This window comes from Ranitomeya imitator, chromosome 4, assembly GCF_032444005.1.
Source record: "Ranitomeya imitator isolate aRanImi1 chromosome 4, aRanImi1.pri, whole genome shotgun sequence".
Classification (NCBI taxonomy): Eukaryota; Metazoa; Chordata; class Amphibia; order Anura; family Dendrobatidae; genus Ranitomeya; species Ranitomeya imitator.
In genome coordinates, this window is record NC_091285.1 from 281,039,029 (window position 1) to 281,064,503 (window position 25,475).

A 25,475-nucleotide genomic window follows, 5' to 3' on the forward strand; every position below is an offset into this window, starting at 1 on the left:
CTGAATGCCGGTTCACCCAGATAGCCCTCTGCCCTCCTTGCGGTGTCCAGGGCCAATAGGGTTAGCGCTGACCTATCTGCTGACCGGATCCAAGGGGGATATAAGCAGGTCACATGGTCAGTACCTTGCTTTTGGTTGTATTCCGTCATGGAGAGTGGGATAGAGGTGACCAACCCAGTCGAAAGAGCTCATCCGAACAAGGATCCAGAGCTTCGACTAGAAAAGAACCCCCTCGGATTTCGGTACTTGATTGGGCGCACGGGTAAGTGATCTACGTGAAAGTTCACTCTGTGACGCGGGGCCCTTATACTTTATCTTTCTAGGGGAAGAAAAGTACGGAGAAATCCAAACATAAGGAGTGTGCCCTCTGTGGAGTCCCCTTACCCGACTCCTGTACTAAAAAGTTATGTGCCCCCTGTATACAACAGACGGTGAGGTCTACAGGAGTGGTTGGGTGGAAGTGACCTTAGGTCAGATAGTGGTTATCACCTATATTGTCCTCCCCCAGGTAGCAGAAGAGTCCGTGAGTACGGCAAATTTAAAAGAAATGATACGGCTGGAAGTAAGGGAGTTGTTACGATCCCTATCCCAAGCGGAAGGCCCGAAACATGGGAACCCTCTGGACGCTAATTCGTCAGAAGAGGAAAGAGAAGAAGATGCTTATCTCTCTAGTCCTTTCTCCTCTTCATCAGACGAGGAATCTGGACGATTTTGTCTACCCCTAGATAAGGTTGATAAGGTGGTCAAGTCAGTTAGAGGCACGATGGGTATAGAGGAACCCAAATCACAGCCTTCTAAACAGGAGTTAATGTTTAGTGGGTTAGATCGTAAGAAACATAGATCTTTCCCAGTAAATGAGAAGATCAAAGAGTTGATACTCCGAGAATGGAAAAAGCCTGAAAAAAAGGGGGCCTTACCGCCAGCTTTAAAGCGCAGATATCCCTTTGATGATCCAGTGGTGGAGACATGGGATAAAGCTCCAAGGTTGGACGCGGCTGTAGCAAAGGCGTCAAAGAAAGCCTCATTACCCTTTGAGGATATGGGGACCCTCAAAGATCCCCTAGACAGAAAAGCAGATATCTTTCTAAAAAGTACCTGGGAGATGGCGGCTGGATCCCTCAGACCAGCAGTGGCCACGACATGCACAGCCAGGTCATTAATGGTCTGGCTAGACCAGTTAGTCTCAGCTGAAGGATGGGGCATCCAGAGATTCTATTCTCAAAGCGCTTCCGACAATTCAGAACGCTGCAGCCTTCCTATCGGATGCTTCTGTGGACTCTGTCAGGATGGCGGCCAGAGCGGCAGGTCTGTCTAACGCAGCTCGCAGGGCCTTATGGTTAAAATGCTGGTCAGGTGACATCCAGTCCAGAACTAAGCTCTGCACCATTCCATGTGAAGGACAGTATCTCTTTGGTCCAACACTGGACGAGTTGCTGGAAAAGGCAGGCGATGATAAAAAGAAATTTCCCAGCCTGTATTCAGCATCCTACCGCAGACCCTTCAGTCGAAGAAGATTTGGTCGTGGAAAGAAAAGAGGGTCCTCTCCCACTAGAGAGAGTTTCAGATGGGAAGATAGACGCGGTAGAGGTACGGGATATATGTTTCGTCGTTCCTCAAAGGATCAGAAAAAACCAGATCAATGACTAGCAGTCCCTGTGGGGGGCAGACTGTCAGCATTCTCCGCAGCATGGCTTGACATTTCAAACAGTAGATGGGTCATTGACATTGTTACTAAAGGTCTAAAGTTGGACTTTAATCATTGGCCTCGGGATAAATTCAAATTAACCCCTTATCGTTCCTCCCCCCTGGAGCAAGCAGCCCTAGAGGCTGAAGCCATAAACTTATGCACCAAGAATGTATTGGTGGAGGTTCCAGTTTCAGAAAAAGGAAGGGGATTTTATTCTCCTCTTTTTCTGATCAAAAAACCAGATGGATCGTTTAGAACGATCATTAATCTAAAGTGTCTTAATAAATTCCTGGTTAATGAGTCCTTCAAAATGGAAACCATTAATTCCGCAATAAAGATTTTGTTTGATCACTGCTTTATGGTAGTCGTAGATCTTAGATGCATACTATCATGTTCCAATACATGAGGATTTCCAGAAATTCTTGAGTAGCAGTGTTAATGGAGGGTAACATTCGCCATTTCCAGTTTAGGGCTCTTCCCTTTGGCTTATCAGCGGCTCCTAGGGTATTCACGAAACTAGTGGCTGAGGTCATGGCACACTTGCGAGAGTCCGACATCCTGATCATTCCTTACTTGGATGACTTCCTTATAGTAGGGAGCTCAGCAGATCATTGTTTGTCCCAGCTAGAGTCGGCCACATCCAGACTGGAGCGTCTGGGGTGGATCATAAATTATGAGAAATCTCGCTTACAGCCTCAAAAGATACAGAGATTCTTAGGTTTGTCATTAAACTCAGAGTTACAACAGTGTTGTCTGCCACCCGACAAAACAGTGCACATCCAGCAACAAGTATCTAAGGCAATTGACAAACCATCCATGACCCTTAGACGGGCTATGTCTCTATTGGGTTCCTTAACTTCTTGCATTCCCGCTGTCCGTTGGGCCCAATTTCACACCAGACCATTACAATCCGAGGTCCTGGTTAATGATAAGAGGTTACAGGGGTCCCTGCAGAGTCAGGTTACTTTAGGTCCAAAAGCGCTCACTTCCCTTAGGTGGTGGCTGGACAGTGAGAATTTATCAGCAGGGGTTCCCTGGGTGTCTCACGTAACACGTGTGGTAACAACTGATGCTAGCCCAGCAGGGTGGGGAGCACACATAGATGACATGACGGTTCAGGGGCTGTGGCCCCCTTCCCTAACATCAACCTCCTCCAACCAGAAAGAGTTAATGGCAGTAGAGTTTTCAGTAAATAAATTCCTCTCATATCTGCAGGGTCATCATGTCAAGATCCTATCGGACAACCAGGTGGCGGTCGCATACATAAATCATCAGGGTGGAACTCATTCTGAGTCACTGATGAGAGTGGCAGATCGTCTGTTCCAGACAGCAGAGAGTCACTTTTTATCCCTATCTGCTCTGCACATAAGAGGGAAGGAAAACGCCAAGGCGGACTTTCTAAGCCGCAACACCTTGAGGCAAGGGGAATGGTCCCTAAACAATGGCGTATTCGATCAGATTGTCCGCAAATGGGGACATCCAGAGGTAGATCTATTTGCTACCAGGGACAACCGGAAGACAGCAAAATTCTGTTCCCTAAATCCCAGGGAGAATCCTCTGGCAGTAGACGCCCTTCTGATCAATTGGGATTTTCAGCTGGCTTACGCATTCCCTCCACTAGGCCTATTACCCTTAGTAGTCAGGAAAATAAGAGAAGATCGAGCCAGGATTATATTGATCGCCCCATTCTGGCCCAGAAGGGCCTGGTTCACTTGGCTCAGGATCATGTCAGTGGAGGATCCCTGGGTGCTTCCGGAGATTCCGGATTTACTCTACCAGGGGCCGATCAGTCATCCGCAGATAAAGAACCTGCATTTAACGGCATGGAGTTTGAAAGGGCGTTACTGAAAGACAAAGGGTTCTCCCCGAGTTTGATTGAAACCCTTATGAAAAGTAGGAAACAAATAACTACAACGATCTACGCTAGGACCTGGCGAAAGTTTCTGGCCTCTTCTGAGTTCAATTTAGAAGAAGGAATTCCTGTAAATCAGATATTAGAATTCCTGCAAAAAGGCTTAGAACTAGGTCTATCTACTAGTACTTTAAAGGTACAGGTCTCGGCCCTAGGGGCTCTATTCTCCTGTAACATCGCCAATAATTATTGGATTTCAAGGTTCATTAAGGCATCCAGTAGATCTAGACCCATTCAGAAAGATAGGTCTATGCCTTGGGATCTCAACTTAGTTCTATCAGCCCTGACTAAAGAACCATTTGAACCTTTACGATCAGCTTCAAATAAGGCCCTTTCTCTTAAAACAGCGTTTCTGGTAGCTATTACATCTGCCCGTAGAGTAGGAGACATACAAGCTCTCTCCAGGGTATCCCCTTATACAGAGTTTCTACCAGACAGAGTAATCCTCAGACCGGACCCAGCCTATTTGCCTAAAGTGTCATCACGGTTTCACAGGTCACAAGAGATAATTTTACCATCCTTCCTCCCTAATCCTGCTAACCCTAAGGAAGAGATACTCCATACATTAGACGTTAGGAGATGCCTGCTAGAATACATCTGTTACCGACACATGGAGGAAAGATGATGCATTATTTTTATCCTTCCAAAATCCTAGAAAAGGACTCAGGGTATCTAAATACACACTAGCAAAGTGGATTAGGGAGGCTATCTCTCTGGCTTATACTGCAGGTGGGGGTCCAGCTCCGCAGAATCTGAGGGCGCATTCCACCAGGGCCATGTCTACATCCTGGGTGGAAAAATCTGGAGTATCAATCGACCAGATATGTAAGGCGGCCACATGGTCATCCCCGTCCACCTTCTTTAAGCACTATAGGTTGGATTTGGGAGCTTCCTCTGATCTCACATTCGGGTTAAGGGTGCTACAGGCCATAGTCCCTCCCTAAGGTACCTTACATCTCTGTAATTCTCTCTGTCGTGCTGTCATGGGAGTCCGAGTAAAGCATTAAGCTACTTACTGGTAGCGGCGTTTCTCGGAGGCCCATGACAGCACCCTTAGTTCCCTCCCTATTCACGTGGGGGTTGCACTTCCTATAGATATATATATCTCACACATGATACCAGTTCCAAATATATAGTTGGGAATCTGTATATAATCTGTATATAATTTTGTATATAGTGTATATTTTTTGTGCCACTAACCGCGGTAGTCCTCTCAAGACTCTGAAATACAAACTGAGACAAGGGAGAGGTACCGCCCTCTTGTATCTGTAGGTTTCCTGTTCCTAATGGGCGGATCCCCTCTCTCTGTCGTGCTGTCATGGGCCTCCGAGAAACGCCGCTACCAGTAAGTAGCTTAATGCTTTCCTCCCACATTCCAAAGACCTACAGATGGGGAAAGTAGATTATCAGCACTGTCCCTAATGCGGCTCACAATGTGTGTAAGGGTATGTGCACACGTACAGGTTTTTTTGCGCTAAAAACGCTATAAAAACTCATTAAAAACGCATACATTATGCATTCTATCATTTAGAATGCATTCTGCAGGTTTTGTGCACATGGATGCGTTTTTTTCCGCCAAAAAAAACGCATCGCGGTAAAAAATATGAGCATGTTCATTATTTTCTCTTCGCCACGACAGCACCCACTTGAGAGAGGGGATCCGCCCCTAGGAACAGGAAACCCTATGGAGAGAATAAAAGGGGCGGTCCCCCTCGCTCCCACAGTTGGTTTCCTGTTCCTACGGGAGACACCTGGGAGAGAAGAGGATTCCCAGCCTGGATGCCGCTTGCGCAGTTTACCTTATAGGGACGGCAAGGGCTCCAGAGCTGGAAGCGGCGTCGGGGGTTCTATGGCAGCTTCCCCCCTCTGTCGGCAGGTACCGTGAGGCCAGGATCAGGGAGTCGCCTGGCTCACGGAGAATCATCCAGCGCACCTGCAGGGACCGGACCGCTGGGTAAGACCCTGTGTCGCCATCTTCGGGAGGCGCACAGGCAGCGTGTGGCCCATTGTTTCTCCCCCGGAAGTATTGCTACAACTTCCGGGGTGACGTAGGAGGAGGACGGTGCCTGCGCGATTGCTGGGTGGAGGCGCAGGCGCGCACAGCAGAGCCGCAACCCGGATGTGGTAGTCACTTCCGGGTGCGGCAGGAAGATGACGGCGGCCCCCATCTACAAAAGGACGCCGGCACTGATACCCAGCGTCCATCATGGCATCTCACCAGGACACAGCGTTGCCTTCAGCTGAAGTCACTGCTATTACTCCTGGAAGCCGGACTAGCAGTAGCCGCAGATCATCCTCCAAGAGCACCAGAGAAAAAAGATCGGACCGGTCAGCTCCTCCATCTGTGCCTCCGTCTCCTCCTCTCCAGCCGGTATTATGACTACAGCTTTAGGGGTGAGTGTTGGTCTACCCTATTTAAGCTGATTACACTCCCCTCTTTTATCTAATTCCCTAGGTTAAAAGAACAGGGAAATCCAAACATAAGCAATGTGCCTTATGCGCTCAGCCGCTCCCGGACACCTATTTAAAAAAAGCTGTGCCATTCATGCATCGAATCCACCTTACGTGAGGAGTCTTCTGTAAGGTCGGAAGATATACGTAGCATGATTAGAGAGGAATTACGAGCTTTTCGAAGCTCGGATAAAGTTCCTGAGAGTAGGAAAAAATATAGTTCTCCTAGATCTGAACAGTCATCTGAGGTGGAGGATAAAGATTCGGACGATTCCCAAGAGGTTATATCCTCGGAGGGTGAACAGGATACATGTTTCCCTACAGACAGTATTGACAATCTAGTCAGATCAATACGTAATACTATGGGTATAGAAGATACTAAAACCCCCAAGACACCACAGGACGTGATGTTTGCCGGCCTGTCTGAGAAAAAGAGACGTTCCTTTCCTGTTATTCCAGCGATAAAGGACTTAGTCAAAAAGGAGTGGGAAAGCCAGGGGCAAAAAGGGTTGCCGTCTTCCTCAAAACGTCGCTATCCCTTTAGTGACGATGATTTCTCCAAATGGTCAAAGGCCCCAAAAGTAGATGCGGCGGTGGCATCCACTTCTAGGAAATCTCTACTACCTGTAGAAGATTCCGGATCCTTGCAAGACCCACTTGATCGGAAAGCAGATTCCCTTTTAAAAAGAACTTGGGAATCTTGTACAGGAGCCTTAAAACCGGCCATCTCAGCCACATGTACTGCAAGGTCCATGTTGGTCTGGTTGAATGACCTTGAAGAAGGCTTGAAAGGTGGCCTTTCCCGCAATAAAATCATATCATCTATTCCGTTAATTAAAGGAGCTACTGCCTTTCTAGCTGATGCTTCAGCTGATTCCATCCGGTTAGCAGCCAAATCAGCAGGTCTGACCAACGCGGCTCGCTGCGCCTTGTGGTTAAAAGGGTGGAAAGGAGATCCACAGACGAAATCTAAGTTATGTGGTCTACCATGCCAAGGAGAGCGTTCCGAAAGCCCATGTTCAACAGAAGACGGGACTATAAAAACCAGGACCGTTGGGCTAATAAAGACTTTAAACAAAAAGGAGCCTTCTTCGGAAAACGCCCTTTCAAACCTGAGGATAAACCCCGTTAGGACAGATCTACCCGTTGGTGGTAGGTTGTCCTTCTTCTCTATACAGTGGCTGACAATAACCTCTAATCCATGGGCAACTAGCCTCATTACTACGGGCCTAAAATTAAGTTTTTCCCAAGACTCATTTTGTCTGACTTCCTTAAAGTCACCATCACAACAAGAAGCCTTGGAACAGGAAATAATAACTCTCCTGTCCAAAGGAGTTTTGGTGGAAGTCCCCTGTCATCAAAAGGGAAGGGGATTTTATTCCCCTTTATTTTTGATTTCAAAACCTGACGGGTCATATAGAACAATAATTAACCTTAAGAGACTAAACGTCTTCTTAGAGAATCAAACTTTTAAGATGGAATCTATTCGGTCAACTATTAAGCTTCTGTTTCCCCATTGCTTCATGGTGGTTCTTGGCCTTAAAGATGCATATTATCATCTTCCAATCTTCAGTGAACATCAAAAATATCTACGGGTGGCAGTTATGGTCAAAGGTCAGGTTCGGCATTATCAATACACAGCAATGCCCTTTGGTCTATCAATAGCCCCTAGAGTTTTCACAAAACTAATGTCAGAGGTAATGTCATATTTGAGGTTAAAAGACACCCTCATAATACCATATTTAGATGACCTATTGATAGTCGGGAACTCTTTCTCAATGTCATCAACGTTTAGCTGATTCAATTTCGTCCCTACAGGGGTTAGGGTGGTTAGTAAATTGGGAATAATCTAGATTATCCCCCACAACTAAGCAAAAATTTTTAGGAATTATTCTAGATTCTGCAAATCAAATGTGCTTTCTTCCGGAATCAAAACAAATAACAATCATAAACAAAGTACAATCAGTGATTAACCACCCTCTAATTTCCCTAAGAGAAGGTATGTCCCTTCTTGGTTCATTTACTTCCTGTATTCCAGCTGTTCCGTGGGCCCAATTCCATAGCAGGAAATTACAATATACAATTCTTCGTGAGGAAGAAAGATTACATGGCCGACTGGATAGTCGTATTCCCTTACCAACAGATGTAATACAATCTCTCACTTGGTGGTTGAATCCGGATCATTTTACCAGTGGGGTTCCCTGGGTGGTTAAACCATCAAAAACTATCTTCACTGATGCCAGTCCTAGTGGTTGGGGAGCACACTTAGAAGATCAAATAGTGCAAGGTCTGTGGTCTCCTAGAGAATCGGATGATTCTTCTAATAAGAAAGAACTAAAAGCTATCTATCATGCCGTGTCTGAATTTCTTCCGCAGCTACACGGAACGCATACAAGAGTCTTTTTTCAGACAACATGACAGCGGTAGCATACATAAACCACCAAGGAGGAACAAGATCAGAAGCACTCATGTCTATAGCCAACGACATTCTAGCCATCGCAGAGGAGCACCTTCTGTCCCTGTCAGCACTGCATGTGAGGGGAATCGACAATTCGAGAGCAGATTTCCTCAGTCGCCACACTCTCCACCAAGGAGAATGGGTTCTAAGTCGTCGTATCTTTTGCATGATAGTAAAAAAATAAGGCACTCCCGAGATAGATCTCTTTGCGACAAGACAAAACAGGCAAGTCAAAAAATTTGCATCATTGTTCCGATCCGACAATCCAGATATCTTCGACGCCCTTCAAGTGCCATGGGTATTCAAGAAGGCATATGCCTTTCCCCCGCTGATATTACTTCCGACAGTGATCAGGAAGATAAGAGAGGACAGAGCAAACGTGATCTTAATAACTCCATTCTGGCCCAAGAGGCCATGGTTTTCCTGGCTGAGAGCCATGTCAATCTCAGACCCATGGATCCTCCCGGTGGATCAGGATCTTCTCTTCCAGGGCCCCTTCAACCACCCTCAGGTGAAGGGTCTTCGACTAACAGCCTGGAATTTGAGAGGCAGCTGCTAAAGATGAGAGGATTCTCAAACAGTGATTGACACTCTGCTATTAAGTAGAAAAAAATCCACTACCTCCATCTACGCAAGAGTGTGGAGAAAATTTTTAAACCTCTACCCAACGGCCCTGTCAAATGAAATTCATATTCCCATGATTCTAGAATTTCTTCAAAAAGGGCGCGGTCTAGGTCTGGCGGTCAGTACCTTAAAAGTACACATTTCTGCGCTAGGGGCTTTATATAGTCATGATATCGCAGGTAATAAATGGGTAGCCAGATTTGTTGCAGCATGCCAGAGGTCAGAGACAGTTCGAATTCCCTATGTACCACCTTGGGATGTTAATTTAGTTCTGGAAGCTCTTACAGACCACCCTTTTGAGCCACTACATTCAGCTCACATAAAACATGTCTCCCTCAAGACAGCTCTTCTCGTAGCCTTAGTATCAGCAAGAAGAGTAAGTGACATACAGGCACTATCTATAGATCCTCCCTTTATGTCAGTCTTCCCAGACAGAGTTGTCTTAAAAACAGACCCTTCATACTTACCCAAAGTATGTACTAAATTTCACAGATCACAAGAAATTTTCCTTCCCTCCTTCTATGATAACCCTACAAGTCAGGAAGAAAAAAAATACCACACATATATGTGAGGAGAGCCATATTAGCCTATTTGGATAGGACTAGTGCTTGGAGGGAGAGCAGGGCTCTCTTTGTTTCGTTCCAGGGTCATAGAGAAGGAGCTGGAATCACGAAGGGTACTTTATCTCGGTGGATTCGAGATGCAATATGTCTGGCCTATTCATCCAAAGGGGAGAATCCGCCTGAGACCGTAAGAGTACATTCCACCCGGGCGATTGCATCATCCTGGGCTGAACGAGCGGAGGTTCCGTTAGAACAGATATGTAAGGCCGCAACCTGGTCTTCACCTACTACCTTCTATAATCACTATAGATTAGACTTGTCTTCCTCATCTGACTTGTCCTTCGGTAGATCAGTCCTTAACACGGTGATCCCTCCCAAATGACTATCTCTGAAAGTCTCTCAAGTGGGTGCTGTCGTGGCGAAGAGAAAACACCGGATTACGTACCGGTAATGCTCTTTTATAGAGCCACGACAGCACCCCTTCACTTCCCACCCTTATAGGTTTTTTATTTAGAAGCACGGTTAAGGGTGTTTGGTTCTTGTAGTTAGCCATACTTAAGTTAACTAGTTATAAACGGTAATATTGAATGACCTACTAAAATCTAATGGGCGGTTCCTCGCAATCTCTGTAAACCCAACTGTGGGAGCGAGGGGGACTGCCCCTTTTATTCTCTCCATAGGGTTTCCTGTTCCTAGGGGCGGATCCCCTCTCTCAAGTGGGTGCTGTCGTGGCTCTATAAAAGAGCATTACCGGTACGTAATCCGGTGTTTTTGCGGATTTTCTGCGTTTTCCCCGCAATTCTATGCATCTGGGAAAAAACGCACAAAAAAACGCATCAAAAACGCGGTAAAAACGCATGCGGATTTCTGGCAGAAATGTCCGGTTTTTGTCAGGAAAATTTCTGCAAGAAATAATGACGTGTGCACATACCCTAATGCTTTCTGGAATTATTGGCACCATATGAATAAAATAAATGTGAATCCTCCTGCCATTGGTGGAGAGGTAAAGGAGGGTCCCGAGCCAGGGATATGTGGGTATTTGTGTTAAAAAAAAAAAAAAAAAAAAAAATTTCTGTAAACTTAATTGAAATCAGGAGTATGTTTCTGTTGGGGGATAACTTCCTGATTTCTGGGGATTTGATCTTAAAAACCACCAGAGATAGCCGAGCAGTGTTCAGCTGGTCTTCAGCGCTCCCATTAACCCATTCCCGACCTGTGACACCACGTAGGCATCATGAAAGTCGGTGCCAATCTGACCTGTGACGCCTATGTGGCGTCATGGAGGGATCGCGTCCCTGCAGATCGGGTGAAAAGGTTAACTCCAATTTCACCCGATCTGCAAGGACAGGGGGAGTGGTACTTCAGCCCAGGGGGTGGCTTTGCCCCCACTTGGCTACGATCGCTTTGATTGGCTGTTGAAAGTGAAACAGCCAATCAGAGTAATTTGTAATATTTCTCCTGTGAAAAGTGGTAAAATAGTACAATCCAGCCATGGCCGATGCTGCAATATCATCGGCCATAGCTGGAAACCCTGATCTGCCCCCGCCACCGATCTCCTCCCCAGTCCTCCGTCCTGTCCCATACTGTGCTCCGCTCCTCTCCGTCCTCCTGTCCGCTCCCCCCCCCCCCCGTGCTCCGATCCAACCCCCGTGCTCCGATCCCACCCCCTCATACTTACCGAGCCTCCCGGTGTCTGTCCGTCTTGTCCATGGGCGCCGCCATCTTCCAAAATCTCGGGCACATGCGTAGTGTGCCCTCCGAATCGGCCGGCAGATTCATTCCAGGTACATTTTGATCACTGTGATAAAACATATCACAGTGATCAAAATAAAAAAATAGTAAATGAACCCCCCCCCCCCCCCCCTTTATCACCCCCATAGGTAGGGACAATAATAAAATAAAGAAAATCTATTTACTTTTTATTTTTTCTGCTAGGGTTAGAATTGGGGTTAGGGTTAGAATTGGGGTTAGGGTTAGAATTGGGGTTAGGGTTAGAATTGGGGTTAGGGTTAGAATTGGGGTTAGGGTTAGAATTGGGGTTAGGGTTAGAATTGGGGTTAGGGTTAGAATTGGGGTTAGGGTTAGAATTGGGGTTAGGGTTAGAATTGGGGTTAGGGTTAGAATTGGGGTTAGGGTTAGAATTGGGGTTAGGGTTAGAATTGGGGTTAGGGTTAGAATTGGGGTTAGGGTTAGAATTGGGGTTAGGGTTAGAATTGGGGTTAGGGTTAGAATTGGGGTTAGGGTTAGAATTGGGGTTAGGGTTAGAATTGGGGTTAGGGTTAGAATTGGGGTTAGGGTTAGAATTGGGGTTAGGGTTATAATTGGGGTTAGAACTAGGGTTAGGGTTAGAACTAGGGTTAGGCTATATGCGGATTTGGCTGCGGATCCGCAGCAGTTTTCCATCAGGTTTACAGTACCATGTAAACCTACGGAAAACCAAATCCGTTGTGCCCTTGGTGCGGAAAATACTGCACGGAAGTGCTGCATTGTATTTTCTGCAGCATGTCAATTTTTTGTGTGGATTCCGCAGCGTTTTACACCTGTTCCTCAATAGGGGGGGGGGTTGGTGTATTTGTCAGCCACCAATTGTGCAAGTTCTTCCACTTAAAAAGATGAGGCCTGTAATTGACATCATAGCTGGACCACAAAATGAGAAAACAAATCCAGAAAATCACCTTGTCTGATTTGGCAAGATTTATTTTGAAAATTATGGTGGAAAATACCGTATATACTCGAGTATAAGCCGAGACCCCTAACTTTGCCACAAAAAACTGGGAAAACTTAATGACTCGAGTATAAGCCTAGGGTGGAAAATGCAGCAGCTACCGATAAATTTCAAAAATGGGTACTAATAAAAGTAAAATTGAGACATCAGTAGGTTGTGTTTTTGAATATCCATATTTAATCAGGAGCCCCATATAATGCTCCATACAGTTCACGGTGGGCCCCATAAGATGCTCCATACAAAATACGCCTCATATAATGCTCCATAATGTTTATGATGGGTCCCATAAGATGCTCCACATTAAAATATGCCCCATATAATGCTGCACAAAGGTTAATAATGGCCCCATAAGATGCTCCATAGACACATTTGCCCCCTATAATGCTGCACAAATGCTGATTATGGCCCCATAAGATGCCCCATAGAGATATTGTTGAGGGAGAATCTAAATTGATCCTTCACGGTTGACTCTGATTTCCAAATTAATCTACAGGGCGTTGCCGGCAACTGAAAATGACCAGACTGAGACGTGTCTCTCTGTATGGGGGATCGAGCAGATCTCTGATCTCCGTTTATTGTGTATCACTTTTCATAATCTTAGAAATTACACTTCAACCAATCAGCATAAGAGCACGCTCAGTTCTTAACCTATAAAAATGCAGGAAAAACTTAACCCATGAGGATACAGAAAAAACGGAAACTACAGATATGGTCGTGTCTTCTTAGGATAGAAAAAGCATACCAACAGGTGCCTCATTATCTGGTTCAAGAGAACACTCTGGCCTTGTAGCAGAACATAAACAATAGCCTAGTTTAACCCCTTAGCGACCGCCGATACGCCTTTTAACGGCGGCCGCTAAGGGTACTTAAACCACAGCGCCATTAATTAACGGCGCTGTGGAAAAAGTCCATAGCGCCCCCCAGAGGCCGATTTTCTCCGGGGTCTCGGCTGCCGAGGGTAGCCGAGACCCCAGAGAACATGATTCGGGGGGTTTTTAACCCACCCCGCATTTGCGATCGCCGGTAATTAACCGTTTACCGGCGATCACAAAAAAAAAAAAAAGCGATCTCTTTTTAATTTCTCTGTCCTCCGATGTGATCGCACATCGGAGGACAGAGAAAAGGGGTCCCAGGTGGCCCCCCAATACTCACCTAGCTCCCCCGATGCTCCTCGTGTCTCCCGGTGGGCACCGCCATCTTCAAAATGGCGGGCGCAGTGCGCCCGCCGGCCGGCACCGGGAGAATCTTTGGGGTCTCGGCTGCCGGGGGTAGCCGAGACCCCAAAGAGCACGATCGGGGTCGGTATTACCGACCCCTGTTTTGCGATCGCCGGTAATTAACTGTTTACCGGCGACCGCAAAAAAAAAAAAAAAAAAAAAGTAAAGTGTAATTCTCTGTCCTCTGATGTGATCGCACATCAGAGGACAGAGAAATAGGGGGATTCGGGGACCCTAGCATACTCACCTAGGTCCCTGGATCCTCTTGCTGCTCCTCCTGGCCGCCGGTAGCAGAACATGGCGGACGCATGCCCAGTGCGCCCGCCATCTGTCTCCATCTGCCGGCCGGCAGGAGAACAGCAGTTGGGGCTAAAATTAGGGTTGGGTTAGGGGTTAGGTTAGGGGTAGGGTTAGGGGTAGGGTTAGGTTAGGGGTAGGGTTAGGTTAGGGGTAGGGTTAGTGTTAGGTTAGGGTTAGGTTAGGGGTAGGGTTAGGTTAGGGGTAGGGTTAGGGTTAGGTTAGGGGTAGGGTTAGGTTAGGGGTAGGGCTAGGGTTGGGGCTAAATTTAGGGTTAGGGTTGGGGCTAAATTTAGGGTTAGGGTTGGGGCTAAACTTAGGGTTAGGCTTCTTTCACACTTACGTCGGTACGGGGCCGTCGCAATGCGTCGGCCCGACATACCGACGCACGTTGTGAAAATTGTGCACAACGTGGGCAGCAGCTGTAGTTTTTCAACACATCCGCTGCCCAATCTATGTCCTGGGGCGGAGTTACGGCCACGCATGCGCGGTCAGAAATGGCGGATGCGACGTACAAAAAAACGTTTCATTGAACGTTTTTTTGTGCCGATGCTCCGCCAAAACACAACTGATCCAGTGCACGACGGACGCGACGTGTGGCCATCCGTCACGATCCGTCGGCAATACAAGTCTATGGGCAAAAAACGCATCCTGCGGGCACATTTGCAGGATCCGTTTCTTGTCCAAAACGACGGATTGCGACGGAATGCCAAACGACGCAAGTGTGAAAGTAGCCTTAGGGCTAGGGTTAGGGTTGGGGCTAAAGTTAGGGCTAGGGTTGGGGCTAAAGTTAGGGTTAGAGCTGGGATTAGGGTTAGGGTTTGGATTAGGGTTCGTATTAGGGTTAGGGTTGGCATTAGGGTTACGCTTGGGATTAGGGTTAAGGTTAGGGTTGTGATTAGGGGTGTATTGGGATTAGGGTTAGGTTTGAGATTAGGATTAGGGGTGTGTTGGATTTAGGGTTTTGATTAGGGTTATGGTTAGGGTTGACATTAGGGTTGTTTTGGGGTAAGGGTTGTGATTATGGTTAGGGTTAGTGATTAGGATTATGGATGAGGTTGGGATTAGGGTTAGGGGTGTGTTGGGGTTAGGGTTGGAGCTAGAATTGGGGGGTTTCCACTGTTTAGGTACATCAGGGGGTCTCCAAACACGACAGCCAATTTTGCGCTCAAAAAGTCAAATGGTGCTCCCTCCCTTCTGAGCTCTGCCGTGCGCCCAAACAGTGGGTTACCCCCACATATGGGGCATCAGCGTACTCGGGATAAATTGGACAACAACTTCTGGGGTCCAATTTCTCTTGTTACCCTTGTGAAAATAAAAACTTGGGGGCTACAAAATCTTTTTTGTGAAAAAAAAAAAATATTTTTTATTTTCACGACTCTGCATTCTAAACTTCTGTGAAGCACTTGGGCATTCAAAGTTCTCACCACACATCTAGATAAGTTCCCTGGGGGGTCTAGTTTCCAAAATGGGGTCACTTGTGGGGGGTTACTACTGGTTAGGTACATCAGGGGCTCTGCAATCGCAACATAATGCCCACAGACCATTCTATCAAAGTCTGCATTCCAAAAAGGCGCTCCTTCCCTTCCGAGCTCTGCCGTGCGCCCAAACAGTGGTTTACCGCCACATATGGCGCATCAGCGTACTCTGGATAAATTGGACAACTATTGCAGTCCAATTTCTCCTGTTACCCTTGTGAAAATAAAAACTTAGGGGCTACAATATCTTTTTTGTGGAAAAAAAAAATATTTTTTATTTTCACGACTCTGCATTCTAAACTTCTGTGAAGCACTTGGGCATTCAAAGTTCTCACCACACATCTAGATAAGTTCCTTGGGGGGTCTAGTTTCCAAAATGGGGTCACTTGTGGAGGGTTTCTACTGGTTAGGTACATCAGGGGCTCTGCAAACGCAACATAATACCCGCAGACCATTCTATCAAAGTCTGCATTCCAAAACGGCGCTCCTTCCTTCCGAGCTCTGCCGTGCACCCAAACAGTGGTTTACCCCCACATATGGGGTACCAGCATACTCAGGACAAATTGGACAACAACTTTTGGGGTCCAGTTTCTCTTGTTACCCTTGTGAAAATAAAAATTTGGTGGCTAAAAAATCTTTTTTGTAAAAAAAAAAAATATTTTTTATTTTCACGGCTCTGCATTATAAACTTCTGTGAAGCACTTGGGCATTCAAGGTTCTCACCACACATCTAGATAAGTTCCATGGGGGGTCTAGTTTCCAAAATGGGGTCACTTGTGGGGGATTTCTACTGTTTAGGCACATCAGGGGCTTTCCAAACGCGACATGGCATCCGATCTCAATTCCAGCCAATTCTACATTGAAAAAGTAAAACGGCACTCCTTCTCTTCCAAGCTCTGCGGTGCGCCCTAACAGTTGTTTACCCCCACATATTGGGTATCAGCGTACTCAGGAGAAATTGCACAACAACTTTTGTGGTCTAATTTCTCCTGTTACCCTTGTGAAAATAAGAATTTGTGGGCAAAAAGATCATTTTTGTGTAAACAAAAGCGATTTTTTTATTTTCACGGCTCTACGTTATAAACTAAACTCTACGTTATAAATGTAAAAAATGTAAGATCTGGGCTTAAAACAAGATTTGTGGTAAAAATAAATAAATAAATAAATAAAAAAAACTTTCACTGTCAATGGTATCAAATTGTGACACACTTGTGGTAGTAATGATCTCTGCACCACTAGATGAAAAGGTGTAGTTTGTAAAGTGAGGTCACTTATGGGGTGTTCTACTGTTTTGACGCCTTCATGGGTTCTTTCAATGTGATATAGCACCCACAAACCATTCCAGCAAAATCGGAAAACCAATATGGCTCTCCTTTCTTTTTTTGAGCTGTGCCTCAAATAGTTTTTGACCACACATAAGGTATTGGCTTAGGCTTCTTTCACACGCAATGCGTCGGGGAGAGATTCCGACGCTAGCGTTTAACGCATTGCACAATGGAGGCAGCGGATGCATTTCTCCGGCGCATCCGCTGCCCCATTATAAGGTGCGGGGAAGTGGGGGCAGAGTTCCGTCCGCGCATGCGCGGTCGGAAAAAGCGGTCCGTCAGGAGCAAAAAACATTACATGTAGCGTTTTTTGCTCCCGACGGTCCGCCAAAGCACGACGCATCCGTCGCTCGACGGATGCGACGTGTGGCAATCCGTCGCAAATGCGTCGTCAATACAAGTCTATGGGGAAAAAGCGCATCCTGCAAGCACGTTTGCAGGATGCGTTTTTTCTGCAAAACGACGCATTGTGACGGATTGCAGAAAACTCTAGTGTGAAAGTAGCCTAACTCAGGAGAAATTGCACAACAAATTGTACTGTTTAATTTTCAAATGGGATAATAGGAGAAATTGAATACTTGGGGTCAAAGCAACATTTTAGTGGAAAAGTGATAATTTTCCATTTACTTACCCTTATATTGTATAATTACTCCCTATACCCCTAGATGAATTCCTCAGGAGGTTTAGTTTCAAAGTGGGGTCACTTGTGGGGGTTTCTGCTGTTTTTTTAAGCATGTCAGCGGCTCTTCAATTGTGACCTGGCATCCACAATCTATTCCAGCCAAAGTTGCGCTCCAAAATTCAATTGGCGCTCCTTCCCTCCTGTGACCTGCAGTGTGCCCAACAGTAGTTTTCTACCACACATGGGGTATCTGCGTACTCGGGGGAAAAATTGCACAACAAGTTGTATAGTCCATTTTCTTCTGTTCCTTACAAAAAAAAATGTTTGAAAAATGAAATTGCAGATTAGCATAAACTTTAAACTAACAAAAACATTGTTTTACAAAATGACGCTGATGTAAAGTAGACATGTGATAAATGTTAGTTATATCATACAATAGTTATATTTTTTGTTGCCTTAAACCAGATATGTATCAGCTTTGAAAATTTCAAAATGTTGGCCAAAATTCCTATATTTTCACGAATGCAAAAAATCAACCTAAATTTACTACTAACATAAAGTAAAAGGTGTCATGAAAAAAAAAATCTTTGAATCGGTGGGATCCATTGAAGCGTTCCAGATATATGACCTCATAGACTGGTCAGAATTGTAAAAATTTGGTCAGGTCAGGAAGGTGAAAACTGTCTTGGGGTTAAAGGAGAAACATGCCAAATGAAATGTCTGGTAACGGTGATGTCTGGGGGTAACAATCTGCAGCATAAATTGCCATTCTGTGTTTTTAAATCCACACATTTCAGACGCTAGCTTTATTTATGGAGATTTGGGTAAATGCTCACCCTCTTTGTTAATTTAAAATACATTGCAAATTTTTCATCTTCCTTTCCAGGCAAAAATCTGTAGTGTCAGCAGTGTGCGCATTTACCATATTTTTGATAATATAGTTTAACATATGAAAAATTGACCTTTAAATTTTACACTGGCCTCTAAACTTGGTTATTATTATTTGGGCAAAGTCCCGAAGTTTTCTGAAAGATAAGAAAAACAGGTTATATCATACTCACCCAGGGGCGGCCCCGCTGCAAAGTAAGGTCAGAGAGGCCCAGCACCTGTGCACTGCAGTACTTCGCTCTGCCCTCAACAGGGCAGACAAAGTACGCCTGAGCATGAGCCGCGGCAGGGAGACAAGAGGACATCCTCATATGAAGATGGGAGGCGCTGGACCCGGACCGTGGCGCTGACCGGACCGCCCCTGGGTGAGTATAATATAACCTGTTTTTCTTAACTTTCAGGATACATCGGGGCTTATCTACAGCATTGCAGAATGCTGTAGATAAGCCCCTGATGCTGGTGGCCTTAGTTTATAGGCCAATTTTGGGGTGGTGATTCCCTATAAGTGTGAATAAGGGAGCTGTGACTGTGTAGAGGTGTTACCAGTCATTGTATTTGTCATGAGGCTGCTGGAAAATCTTCTGTATAGAACAGGAAGTGGAAGAATCTAGCATCTAAATTGCAGGATGTAGATTTTTTATTTCCCCATGTTGTACCATATGCACAGAAGACTTTTCTATAGTTTCATTATCATGACAGTTGAAATTAAATTGAAAGGTACCACCTATACAGTGTAAGATTATAAAAAATGATTTGAAAGTAAATGTATACATTAAGAACACTTTGGCTGACATAAAAACTACTGATGAGCGAATATACTCGTTAATCGAGATGTCCGTAGCATGCTCGGGTGTCCTCCGAGTATTTTTTAGTGCTTGGATTTTGTTTTTAGCGCCACAGCTGAATGATTTACATCTGTTAGCCAACATAAGTACATGTGGGGGTTGCCTGGTTGCTAGGGAATCCCCACATGTAATCAAGCTGGCTAACAGATGTAAATCATTCAGCTGCGGCACAGAAAACTAAATCTCCGAGCACTAAAAAATACTCGGAGGACACCCGGGCATGCTCGGGTAATCTCGAGTAACGAGTATATTCGCTCATCATTAATAAAAACCTTAATGAAACTTTTAAAGCGACAGGTTATGAAAAACTAAGAATGTTTCATGGGCCGTGTTTTCACTTTTTTATTTTTTTATTTTTATTTTTTTAGGGAAATTGGAGATCACTGGCATTTGGCAATTCAGGAAGCTATTCTGGAGAAATGCAGTGATAATGAAGGGATTGTTCACATTGCAGTTGATAAAAATTCTCGTGAGGTAATTGTCCTACTTTTCTTTACATGTCTCTGAATTCCACGCTGCTTTTCTTGTTTATAAATTGTATGTTTTTTTTTTTTATATAGGGTTGTGTCTATGTAAAGTGTCTGTCACCGGACTATGCAGGAAAGGCATTTAAGGCATTGCATGGATCTTGGTTTGATGGTAAGGATTGCCACATTTTGTACTTTTAGTACATTTGGTTTAGATTAGGCCAGCTGTTTAGTAAGTGTTTTTTTTTCTTCCTTTAGGAAAGCTGGTGACTGTGAAATATTTGCGATTAGATCGATATCATCATCGTTTTCCTCCGGCGCTGACATGCAACACTCCTCTGAAGCCTTTAAACAAACAAATGAACTCTTTGTCACAGTTAAATCTGCGAACAGGCACATCTCCATCCTCATGAGACTGCTTTCATAATGACTGTTATATTTGCAGCGGGGGTGGGGGGTCCTGAGTTGCACCTGTCTTCCCTTTATTTTTTTTTCTTAGGTTTTTTTTTTTCTTTTTTCCCCCCATCGTCAGTATATTAACATTTCCATTGAGAACACAGCTTGTTCTGTCTTGTCAATAATCATCCAAAGGACATTACAAGATAAACAGAGGAAAACTAGTGGTTTCTTGCATTAAAGGACCAATTTGAGATGATCATGACTTGTTTGTGAACCATACGACTGTTTTCTTGAATTGAAATGTGGAAGATAATTTATTGAATTCCTATGGGATCCTGCACACTATTTTGTCATATATATGTATACTCTTAATAGTAAATTGTACATTTTTGAGGCTAACTATGACTTCTGCTGCTGTAGATGGTGATTGTTACAGCTGAAGTATTGGGAATATCTGGCTTACGAAGGTAAGAATTGTAAGACATGTACTTTGCCTTTTGTATTTAAGTGTAATTGGTGGCGGCAAGTCTTGTGCAAATGTCTGCTTAGAGGCAGTAAATAAGCTTCCTATTTTATTCATAACAATGTTATTTTATATAAGAAATTGGCTGCACCATCTCATAAAGGTCAACCAGCCAGTTACCTTTAAAAGTATTAGATACAAATTTAAATATCTTTTATAGGTTTTATATAAAATGTCTGACTTTGTTTCACGTGAGGTCTGATACCAATTGTAAAGATTCCAATTATTGTGAGCAATAAATAAGCAATTGGCAGATGCTGGACAATTTATTTTGTGAAATGATGTATTTATTCAGAAATATTAGAACAGGGTATGGCTGACGTGGCAGTAGGTTTTGTTTTCCAGAATGTTGGCCTCCACACTATAGCAATTGTAAAGATCAAGCCAGTGAATTTTGTTACACGTATACATTGGGTCCTGACACCCAAATGTGTAGTAAATGTGTAAACAAGGAAGATGCCTGTATTCCTCACTATTAAAGTTTTTGATTTATTAAAAGAAGCAGTTATTCTACTTCCTTTTCTACCCATCAATTAGCAAAGCAGTTTCCTTGAATACTAAAACCTTAGCTTTATCTTGAGTTAATTTTATTCCTATAACGCCAGGCAGTTCAGTTGGCAGTTTGCATTTGTGTTGTAAGGTGTGACTTCTCTTCAAGGAATTGGAGGATGCCCATGGATGTTTTATTTAAAAAGTGGTCTCCAGAGGTGTTATAAAGTGATTGAAGACTACATTCATCTGCTCTGTTTAGTTACATGGATCCATAGATTCACTGTTCCATAAACCAGTTATAAAGAAATAAAATGGATCTTTCTGATCTGTAAGACTCTGGGCATCACTGATTAGTTTACACAGATTCTTTTTTTTTTTCTTAAGCCATTTTTTAAAACTTATTTCCCATTTGTTTCCCATCTGTTACATCCATTTGTAATTAACACACTACAGACATCAACCATGCATGTATAGATCAAGTCTGTATGGGTGTGTAGAGCGGGCTCACAGGTTGAACCTGCCCCATACACTGGGCAGTGAATAGTGCTGACCTACCGCCAGGACCTGCCTCTTAAGGGTCGTGTGTGTGGAAAAGAGCTCTGCCTGTTACTGTTAATGCCACTTTCAGAGATTGACAACGGCATTTAACACCACACCAGCATGGGGTCGCACCAGTCGTGTGACCTCCGGGGCACTGATGGGTTACTAAGACAGCCAGGGGTCCACTGAAGACCTCCATACCGGTCGTCATGAAGCTACTTTGAAACCCAGCCTGTGGGATTATTGCTATATACAGTACAAGCAGTTAGATGATTGCAGGTTCAAGTTCTCTAAGGGGACTCATAAATAAAAGTATGAAACCTTGTCCCCCCCATTAAAATACACGTGGTATTGACACATCCATAAAAGTCTGATCTATTAGACCAGAGGTCCCCAACTCCAGTCCTCAAGGCCCACCAACAGGTCATGTTTTCAGGATTTCCTTAGTCTTGCCCAGGTAATAATTGCATCACCTGTGCAATGCAATGGAAATCCTGAAAACATGACCTGTTGGTGGGCCTTGAGGACTGGAGTTGGGGACCTCTGTATTAGACGACCCAATTTTTTCGGATTAGAAGACACCCTTTTTTCCCCAAAAAACTTGGAAAATGTGTATATCTTATAATTGAAATGTAGCTTGCTGTGGTATAGCTGGGTCACAAAAGGCAGCTTTGCTGACAGGAGTGGGGTGATGATGAGGACCCTGGGCAAGGAGGAGGAAGTGTCCCTGGCACTGTAGGTCCTGGGTTGTTGGAAAATGTCAAGAGGGTGCGGAGTTCCAGCACTTCACGTCCTTTCCACTGTCGTGGACTTTGGGGAAAATGGCTGCTATAGGCAGCACGTGCACAGATTGACTTCTCGGCTCCTGAGATCTCAGGATCTCAATCTGTGCATGCGCTGCCTCCCGTGGCCATTTTCTGCAGGGATATCAATGGAAAGTATGGGGATGCAGCTCATTGTCGACATCTTCTGACAGCCCAGGACCTGCAGTGCTAGGGCTCGCAGCATTGCCCCACTCCTGCTGCCGCCAGCTTCCTCCGTCAGCGACCTGGCCTCCTGCCCCTCCCTCCACCCCCCAATAAGCTTCTGTAAAATCTGACTAGAAGACTCACCACCATTTCAGTCTATAAAAATAATCTCATTGGTAAAACTAAAATTGTAGTGTTTTTTTTGTCATTGTAACACCGCATTTTGGGAAAGATGAGACATTTTGCTCGCTTCTTATTGTAATCAATAAAAACACTAAAATGCTTGCCTCACAAAAAGTTTTCACACTGTTCAGTTGGCTGGAGAAAAAAATGCGGCTTGGAAAATAACTTTTTTTTTTTATTATTACAAATTTAATTTTTCCGCTAAAATAATTTGGGCATAGTCCTGATCATATTACCAGGTCATTTTATCCACACAATGCATGTTAAAATGTAATTGATTTTTACTGCACTTGGAGTTGTTTTCCAAGACACTACATCAGTGGTAAAATTACTGTAATGGTCATTCAAAGTACAACTCTCCTTGCAAAGAAAAGCTCCCACAAAAAATGCAAAAACAAATTGGCCATGTCGATAAGGGGTTAAGTCACAGATTTAACCTCCAATAAGAGAGAAAAGGATGCATGAGTACCTTCCCTTTTACACAGATGGAAATTGATGCGACTGTATCCTAAAGATAGTCACACATCCTTGTTTTATTTTTTTTTAGCCAGGGAAAAGAAGCTAAAGGAAGTTTTTTGAATGATGACTGCATATTAAATTAGATCAAGCTGTCTGACAGTAATGTGCTAAATAGATAATCTACAAATCGCTTTATTGTAAGTGTTTTTCTTTGTGCTGTTCTGCACTGTGATCGGTCACCAGCAGCAGTGTCACTGACTGATTATAGCAAGTGGGGATTGGTCTGTGCTCCCCCACTCTCAACTGAATACTTTGTGAATGTTGGGTTGAGGAAATAGGTGCTGAAACGGTCATTGCTGGTAGAATGTTAAAGCACCCACTAAAAAAAAAAAAATCAGTTTTTGCTACTTAAATGGAACCTGTCAGCAGGATTGTGCACAGTAACCTACAGACAGTGTCAGGTTGGTGCCGTTGTACTGATTACAATGATACCTGGTGATGAAATCCAATCCATCTTGTGGTTGTTTAATCGTAATTTTCAGTTCATAATCTGCTCGTGCTTTGGTGGGCCTGTGGGGGGGTCTTTACGTGGTGATCTGGTTCATAATGAGGATTGCTGAAAGGTCATACTGCTCCCTCAGTGACCAGATAGATATGTATTTACTGAGTGTGTTGGGGAATACTCGCTTGGCACGGGATTCAGTCACACAGGCACGGGTTTCTCACACAGTCCATGCGGTTTATTTTATGCGGCATAAACCAGGTCATGCACAGTTCATTATATACGGCTTCAACTCTGTCACTAAACATGCTGGCCTTCTCACTTACCATGAGTCCAGTTACTATGGGTGACGGTACGCCAAACAGTTCATCAATGTCCATGGAATACAACAATCACCAGCAGTCTGTTCCACTGGTAGATACTTCTCTGCAGTTATGATGGCCCCCTTCCCGGGTGTTACCTTTCTAGAGCTCCTGCTCCACATGCTGACCTCCTAATTGCTGTTTGTTTTTTTTGTTCATTCTGCCTCCACAAAAATCGGAATAATCTTTATTTTAATAATCTTTATTTTTATATAGCGCTAACATATTCCGCAGCGCTTTACAGTTTTGAACACATTATCATCACTGTCCCCGATGGGGCTCACAATCTAGAATCCCTATCAGTATGTCTTTAGAATGTGGGAGGAAACCGGAGTGCCCGGAGGAAACCCACGCAAACACTGAGAGAACATACAAACTCTTTGCAGATGTTGTCCTGGGTGGGATTAGAACCCAGAACCCCAGCGCTGCAAGGCTGCAGTGCTAACCAATGCGCCACCATGCTGCCCCATATAGAGAGCGCGATCAAAAAAATGTCATGCCTGAAAATGGTACCAAAAGTCAACTTGTCCTACAAAAGCAAGCCCTCACATGACTGTCAGCCGAAATATGGAAAAATGATAGCTCTCAAAATATGGTGCTGCAAAAACTTCTCCTTACAAAAAAGCGTTTTTTAGTGTGTGACAGCAGCTAAACATAAAAGGATATAAATCTGGTATTGCTGTAATCGCACAGACCCAAAGAATAAAGTCGCCTTATCCCTTATACTGTACGAGGAATGACGTAAAAAATAAAACCAATTCTTCACCTGCTTTTGGATTTGTTCATTCTGCCTCCCAAGGATCGCAGTAATGCTCGACGCACATTTATCCTGTGCTCTACACTGAGGGCTAATACCGGGGTTTCCATGTACATCTCTGAAATATGTGATTCAGACTGAACCGCCGGCAGAAGATTCCCTATGTGGCAGATGGAGGCACTGTGGATGCTGTCTGACCTGTGATCTGGCAGTGTCTATTTTTAGGCATGCATAAAAATGCAGTCCACCATAGTTTTCTGCACCTCTGAAAGGAAGGACAATCCTTAACAAAGGCCAGACGGAGTCCAGAGTAACTCTGCTGCCTAATTATAGTAATTGGATCCCTCAGGGGTTTCATGTCACATCTCAGATTTAGATGGAAACCCCAAAGTAAGTGCTCAGGATAAGCTTCAACTCAATCCACTAAAAAGGTCCCACTCAGATATGTCACCTGCTAACAGAAATATAGGGGGCTTCCACATTACTGATGGCACAAAGGCTCTGTAAAAGGAAAATGGCTCATTACCCCAAATAGAAATTCAGTGAATTCTGTGCTCCCAAATTCAAATGCCCACCTCCCTTCTGAGCCCCCAGTGTGCATAAACCACCTTTAGCATTCACATTTGGCAGGGGTATAAATTCCAAAATGGTATCACTTGAGGGGGGATTCTGCTCAGTCTCAACCAAGACTCTCGTATGGCTAAGCAATACTGCACAGCCACCTATGGGGT

The 25,475-nt window shown here is 44.5% G+C and overlaps 1 protein-coding gene across 1 annotated transcript in view; it reads left to right on the top strand.

Moving 5' to 3' along the window:
- Positions 1-20,748, top strand: part of LEMD3 (LEM domain containing 3) — a 109,079-nt gene extending 88,331 nt beyond the window's left edge. Inside the window, exons 11-13 of the mRNA XM_069764684.1 lie at positions 19,461-19,566; positions 19,653-19,731; positions 19,818-20,748. Coding sequence (XP_069620785.1) covers positions 19,461-19,566; positions 19,653-19,731; positions 19,818-19,972 — 340 coding nt within the window. The 3' untranslated portion in view covers positions 19,973-20,748. The remainder of the gene's footprint in view (positions 1-19,460; positions 19,567-19,652; positions 19,732-19,817) is intronic.
- Positions 20,749-25,475: the final 4,727 nt, after the last annotated feature.